This window comes from Pongo abelii, chromosome 4 (assembly GCF_028885655.2).
Source record: "Pongo abelii isolate AG06213 chromosome 4, NHGRI_mPonAbe1-v2.0_pri, whole genome shotgun sequence".
Taxonomy (NCBI): Eukaryota; Metazoa; Chordata; class Mammalia; order Primates; family Hominidae; genus Pongo; species Pongo abelii.
Genome location: NC_071989.2, coordinates 181,815,262 through 181,822,466, shown reverse-complemented (window position 1 = coordinate 181,822,466; position 7,205 = coordinate 181,815,262). Strand labels below are relative to the sequence as shown.

Sequence of the window (7,205 nt, the reverse complement as noted above, 5' to 3'; positions counted from 1 at the left end):
AGAGAGAAACCTGTATCGGTGTTCACCTTCATTTTCCTTACATAAACCAACCAAAAAGCTTCAGTTGTTCCTTTCTCTGTCTCTCTCCCTCTCCACACCCACCTTCCCTCTCCCTCCCTCCCTCCCTCCCTCCCTCTTTCTTTCTTTTTTGAGACAGAGTTTCACTCTGTCACCCAGGCTGGTGTGCAGCGGCTAGATCTTGGTTCACTGCAGCCTCCACCACTCCCCCGACTTCCCCCACGCCGCCCCTGCCCCCACCGCAGCCTCCCAGGTGGCTGGGACTACAGGCCACCACGCCCACTAATTTTTGTATTTTTTCTATAGAGATGGGGTTTCATCATGTTGCCCAGACTGGTCTCAAACTCTTGGGCTCAAGCAATCCTCTCACCTCAGCCTCCCAAATCATTTACAGTTGTCTTGTTCACTTCTCATTCAGCGGCATTTTGAGTTGGGAAGGGTAAAAACTCACCTTAATCAAGTCTCTCTAAAGCATTCAACTTAGTTTTACTAGGTTCATTTCTCGTAGCTCATTGGTTTAACTGATAGTTCCCCAAATCACATCCTACCAGTATAAAAGCACAACTGGTATAAACAGGTTTGGGAACACACATAACTCAAGTATCAGGATGTAAGAGCGAGAGCATGGGGAGAGTTAATGAAGAATTTCTCACAGACTGATTCCCTCCCACATTCATCCCTGGTGTGTTTATCCGTGTTAGTGCTATTCTGATGAAAGTCTTGTAGGACTGGGCAGCAAGATGGGAAGGATCCATGGAAGTCCATTGCTCATAGCTGATGATGATCTCTCATTGCTGAGCTTAGGGTCGAAAAAGGAGTGCCAGGTCCTATGAAATCAAGAAGAATTTATGAATCACCTTTCATTTATGGAGCCCTTAGCTCAAAGCTCTAAAGAAGAAGGTTAGTCTTGTTCTCAAGAAAATTATATCCTATTTGGGAATGCTCATAATGGTCCAATCACCATTTTTGAAAACTTACTGTGTACCAGCAATAAACACTCTTCTACATAGACAATCTCATTCTAATATAATTTCTGTGCACATATTATAGATTCTATTTCTGAAACAGCCCTATGTGGTAGTTTTATTACTATCCTCATTTTCACCCAACAAATCTGAGGCACTGAGAGGTTAAGGACCTGGACTGAAGCTGCACAGCTAGAAGGTGGCAGACCCAAGAACATTCTGTAGGGACTCAATAAAGGAAGGACTTAATCTAAGGGGGCTTGACTTTCTTTCTTCTTTTTTTTTTTTGAGACGGAGTCTCGCTTTGTCCCCCAGGCTGGAGTACAATGGTGCGATCTCAGCTCACTGCAACCTCTGCCTTCCAGGTTCAAGCGATTCTCCTTGCCTTAGCCTCCTGAGTAGCTGGGATTACAGGTGCCTGCCACCACGCCCAGCTTTTTTTTGTATTTTTAGTAGAGATGGGGTTTCACCATGTTGGCCAGGCTGGTTTTGAACCCCTGACCTCAGGTGATCCACCCGCCTCTGCCTCCCAAAGTGTTGGGAATACAGGTGTGAGCCACTGCACCTGGCCAAAGGGGGTTTGACTTTGTTTTTTTTTTGAGATGGAGTCTCGCTCTGTCGCCCAGGCTGGAGTGCAGTGGCATGATCTCAGCTCACTGCAAGCTCCACCTCCCGGGTTCATGCCATTCTCCTGCCTCAGCCTCCCGAGTAGCTGGGACTACAGGTGCCCGCCACCACGCCTGGCTCATTTTTGTATTTTTAGTAGAGACGGGGTTTCTCCGTGTTAGCCAGGATGGTCTCGATCTCCTGACCTCCTGATTGGCCCACCTCGGCCTCCCAAAGTGCTGGGATTACAGGCGTGAGCCACTGCCCCTGGCCGGGGTTTGACTTTCTGATTGTCCTCACAGATCTCCTTTTCAACTCTTCTACCTTCTCTCTTCTAGAAGTGAATTCCATTCTGGCTGTGATTCCAGCCTTTGGGTTACCCAGCCCCAGTCGAGGTAGAAAGAATCACACCATAATATTTCTGAAAATCAGCCTTTTAATCTAGTTGAACCCAATGAGTGGGGAAAGAACTAAAACATTTTTTTCCCTTCAGATTTTGATTATAAGAATAACGGGTCAGAGGTGTCTCTTCCATAGGAAACTGACATCCCCTATGTCCTCAGAGTTTTTTTTTGTTTGTTTTCAAAAAAATGCATAAAAGTAGAATTTCAACTCACGTGCATGCCACACATTTCCATCCCCACCCCACCCTGCCCCACCCTCTACAGGCACACATATTCACACACCAAAGGGACTCCTTCCTGTAACTGGGGAACAGAATGTAAAAAAAGAAATCCATCCAATTGGCCACAGATACCAGAAATAACCAAATGCATTTTCACTCACAACATCAGTCAACTCATATGCACAAGGAGAAGCGTCTCCAATTGGAGCTTAGAGCCAAAAATTACAAATGGCAGAGACTTGAGCTATCCATAAGATAATTTTAAAAATCCTTCCACTGGACACTCCCCTTCATTACAGAAGTATGCAAACAATCTTGCTATAAATGGAAAACAGGTGTGTGGCTCTCTCCCTGGGACATGAGGGCATAGCTAAAATTCCCTGGGTGGAATTAATGCCTGGACCATTGCCCCTCCCTTTCAGGACAAAAGCGAAAGGATGAAGAGGAGCAGCAGGGTAGGGACCCACCTCAGGAGCAGGTGGGGCACCCTGGAGCTCCCTCAGGGGCTGGGAACGTGTTGGCATGTGACCAGCTGATGGATGAGCACAGTGTCAAGTGGGCCACGATGGCTGTAGAGAGACCCAAGTGCTCTGCACCCGTAGGGAGTTTAGAAGGTAGAGGTCCACGGACAGGACAGGGATGGCTTGCTTTGCTTCCTCCACCTAAGGCCTTGGGACTGATGGCGTCCGTCTGAGAGGCTGCATGATTATTTTAGGGTTGCAGGAAGGATGCTTCCCATCTGGACGTAAGTGCACAAACCATGTCTATCTGGGTCTCAAAAGATGACTTCCCCTTCACACAACCCCCACTCCCTGCCACTGCAGATCCCTGCAGAGTGGTGGGAGATCTTGGCAGTGGGAACCAGCTCCTTCACCAAGAAATGCTGTTGCCACACAGCACACAGGCTGAGGCACATTGGTGGGGGGTTCAGAGGAACGAGGAGAAGAGAGGAAGAGGAATCTGTGACCCGTCTTGTGACTGGTGGGCAGACTCAAGTGTCTACTGCTGCTGCTGAGCAACTGGGCATCTGCTTCTTGGAAGAAAGGGGTGGGGTAAAGACTTGAGGCCTGGGTTCTAGGTTGGGCAGGAAGGGATGGGGCAGAAGTCAGGGTTCCATCTATAGTGACAAATCATAGAGGCTTGCTTAGGAAGTACCATCTTTCGTGGAAGGTGCCGGGTGTATAAAGGAGTACCTTTGGGCAGCCTGGTCCCAAAGCTGAGAGCCCAGGTCTGGTGCCTCTGGGGCAGGTTGGCTGCCCAGGGGAGAAACCAAATCATTGGTGTGTCCACATAGTGGGGGCTGCGAGATTGTCGAAGCCTGGCTGAGAGCTGATCGATATGCATTCTGGGATGTTCCCCTGAGGGAAGAGACTGCAGCTCTCCTAGGAGGGGTCCCCAAGACCCCTGGACTCCCCACCCCTTGCCTGACTCTGTTCTTGGGGCTCCCCAGGGAAAGGGGAACTGCAACTTCAGGCAGTGTAATTTGTCTAAAAAGAAACACGGGGAAAAGAGGTAGCTGCAAAACATCGAGCCATCCTCTACTTTCCCCCCAACTTCCCACACACACTTTGGGACACAGCCAGATCTGGGACCAGATTGAGGGCCAAAGGAGACAGGGCGCTGGAGGCAAGGCTGGCGATGCCCAGGGTCCTCGGCCATTAGGCTGGGTGTGGCATCAATGCATCTTGCCCAGCTGGATCTTCTTCCAGGCCTCAGAGGCTGTGAAGATGCATGAGTCCAGGATGCCGGCGACGGTGAAGGTCCCGCCAATGATGGCACAGATCTGCAAGAGGGCAGGGGTGGGGTGGGAGTGTCAGAAGTCAGTGCTGGAGGATGCACCAGGTCAGACCCCTCCCACATCATGAGATGATGGGCTCTGCAAGGCAGACATTGCCCGTTAAGCCCATAATACCCACTACATAGTCACCAAGAGTCCGGAACATACTTAGGGCTCAAAGAAAACCAGTTGTTGGATGGTGGATTTAATAATAATAAAATAATTTTCACCATTATGAGCTCCTTTAATTCTCATATTCACCCTCTGAATGAGGAAGGGAATTATTAGACCCATTTCACAGGGGAGGAAACTGATGTTCATCAGGTAACTTGCCTAAGTTCACCACGTAAGTAGCAGAGATGCAACTTGAACACAGGTAAGTCTTAACCCTGGAGCCTGTGGTCTTAACCTCAACTCTGAATTTATCACATATTTACAATCCAATTTGCAGATGAAGGAAATGGAGGTTCTGAAAGACAGTCCCAGGGGCCCAAGGTCACACAGCCGTGAAATGGCATCCTGGGACTTGATGGGTAGTAAGCAAATAATCATACCAATAAATGCAAAATTATAACCACGGCGAGTGCTACAAAGGAGAGAGAGGCCTTTGGTGCTACCAGAAAGCTTCTATAAGAGCAAAGTTTCTGTTTTTTTTTTTTTTTTGAGACGGAGTCTTGCTCTGTCTCCCAGGCTGGAGTGCAGTGGTGTGATCTCAGCTCACTGCAAGCTCCGCCTCCCGGGTTCACACCATTCTCCTGCCTCAGCCTCCCGAGTAGCTGGGACTACAGGTGCCCGCAACTGTGCCCGGCTAATTTTTTGTATTTTTAGTAGAGACGGGGTGGGGGGGGGGTGTTAGCCAGGATGGTCTTGATCTCCTGACCTCGTGCTCCGCCCGCCTCGGCCTCCCAAGGTGCTGGGATTACAGGCGTGAGCCACCGCGCCCCGCCAGGGCAAGGTTTCTAATGGCACCATTGACATTTGGGACCACAGAATTTTTTTGCCACAGGGGCTGTCCTTTGCAGAAGGATTTTAGCATCCCTGGCCTCTACCCAGGAGATGCCGATCATCCCCCCCTCCCCCATGTTGTGACAACCACAATGTCTCCAAACATTGCCAAATGTCCCCAGAGGTCAAAATTGCCCCTGGTTGAGAATGGCGGTAGCAGGGGGATAATGAATGTCACCTGCTATGTCTGTACTTCATAACTGTCTGCCACATCATAATACACTAATCACAACAAAATACACAGTACTTATGCAGCACCTTCTCTGGGCCAGGTGGGTTACAGTGCTCCATGCCTACCGCCCCAGTGAGTCCCCACCTCAACCCTAGGCAGTAGGTACTATTCTTAGACCTATTTCACAGCCAAGGAAACTGAGGCACAGAGACCCTGAATCCCTCGTCCAATGCCACAGCAAGTGGCTGAATAGAGGTTCAAAACTTTGGAGTCTGTGCTCTTAATGTGACACCCTGTTGCTTCTCAGGCGCAGAACACCCACCTAATTGAATCACAAAGCTTTGCAGTTGTCAGAACACCATTTGGGACTAATCAAACTAACGTTATGTTTTACTCAAAATGTTATGGCCTACAAATAGCCTTCTGATGACTTCAGAGAATCAAAGCATGGATGACGGAAGACAAATGAAGTTCACAGAAGGTTTGCAAGGAAACTTATTTATTTGTAGAGACAGGGTCTCACTCTGTCACCAGGCTGCAGTGTAATGGGTGATCATAGCTCACCGCAGATCCCAACTCCCAGGCTCAAGTGATTCTCCTGCCTCAGCCTCCAGGGTAGCCAGGATTACAGGTGCTGCCACCATGCCTGGCTAATTTTTTTAATTTTTAATTTGTAGAGGTGAGGTCTCGCTATGTTGCCCAGGCTGGTCTCGAACTCCTGGACTCAAGTGATCCACCTGTCTCAGCCCCCCAAAGTGCTGGGATTTCAGGCATGAACCACTGCTCCAGGCCTTGCAAGAAAACTTTAAACATATTTTCCTCTTGAGCATCTACTTTATGTCATTCATAAGAACCAACACCTCCCATCCTAGAAGCAGCCATAGGCCTCAGAGCAGCAGGAGCCCTACAGCCCATGAAGGAGATGCCTCTTCACTGAGGTACCCAAGGGGTACAGAGAGGGAAATAACTTGTCCGAGGTCACACAGTGCATGTGGCACTCATTCTTTCCCCCATGCCACATTTAAGAGGCATTTAAATGACCACAGGACTCAGAAGAAATAAACAGTTGTGTGGCTCCAGAGGCCATTAGCAGCCCCAGAGGCACCACAGGTGGACGGCCAGCCACTGACCCGCAACCTCTGGGGAACTCTGGGAGCCAAGAACACCTTAATAGATGAACTGGTGCCCAGTGGTGGGAGGCCAGGAGACACAGCAAAGGCGAGAGGGAAGTGCGAATCAAGTGCTTATTTTTTTAAATGATATTTCCATGAGATGAGCTCAGCGGGGGCCTGTGAGGCCCAGGACGGACAGACTGGGTCTGTATGGATGGGTGGCAGGGGAGCAGCTGGTCCTCCAGTAATAACAGCCCAGGAAACTGGAGCGGCCCCCCAGGGAGTGGAGAGGACCGGGGGCGCTGGGGGGATTATGGTGAAGTGTTTTAAGTGGGCAAGGTCCCTCCCTGCTGGCCTCAGAGCATGACGCAGGGGGACTTTTCAGGGAAGATGACGGCAGGGGAGCTGGTTTATTTCGGTAGAGTGGATCAGATGATGGGAGATTTCATACCACAAAACGCTTTTAGAGCTTGGATCAGAAGATAGGAAAATGTGACTTACGTGCAATGAAGCAAAAAATAAAAAATAACCACACACACACACACACACACACACACACACAAAACACATCTGTATTCATCTACACACAATTTGGAACCCAAATGCTTATGACTCACAGACACCTGGCACCCAGTCTCAACTCTCCTTTCATGGGGCTGGCTCAGACCAGAGGCAGACAATGTGTGTACTGAGGTACACAGGAAAGCACACCGCCTGAGGGGAAACTGAGGCCCTGGGGCATGGAAACTGCTATGCAACTGGCTCAGTCACAGGGTGAGTGACTGCAAGCCTGAAGGCTAAGGGGGAACCCTGAGGCAGACTCCCTATGAGTATCTACTGATTTTGCTCAATGTGCCCCCATCACCCCACTTTGGGAGGAGGACCATGTGAACTCAGGAGACTGCGACCAGCCTGGTCACTTGTG

At 49.6% G+C, this 7,205-nt stretch overlaps 1 protein-coding gene across 3 annotated transcripts in view; it reads right to left on the bottom strand.

The window, feature by feature from the left end:
- Positions 1-485: 485 nt before the first annotated feature.
- The window catches only part of ERGIC1 (endoplasmic reticulum-golgi intermediate compartment 1), a 117,574-nt gene continuing 110,854 nt past the window's right edge, over positions 486-7,205 (bottom strand). For 2 of the 3 annotated variants that reach the window (XM_009241287.4, XM_009241289.4), the window contains one exon: positions 2,008-3,997. In XM_009241287.4, the coding sequence (XP_009239562.2) occupies positions 3,890-3,997 (108 nt within the window). In that variant the 3' untranslated portion in view covers positions 2,008-3,889. Of the gene's footprint in view, positions 846-2,007; positions 3,998-7,205 lie in introns of those variants that run through there. The other variant, XM_024246878.3, reaches the window with a different exon arrangement.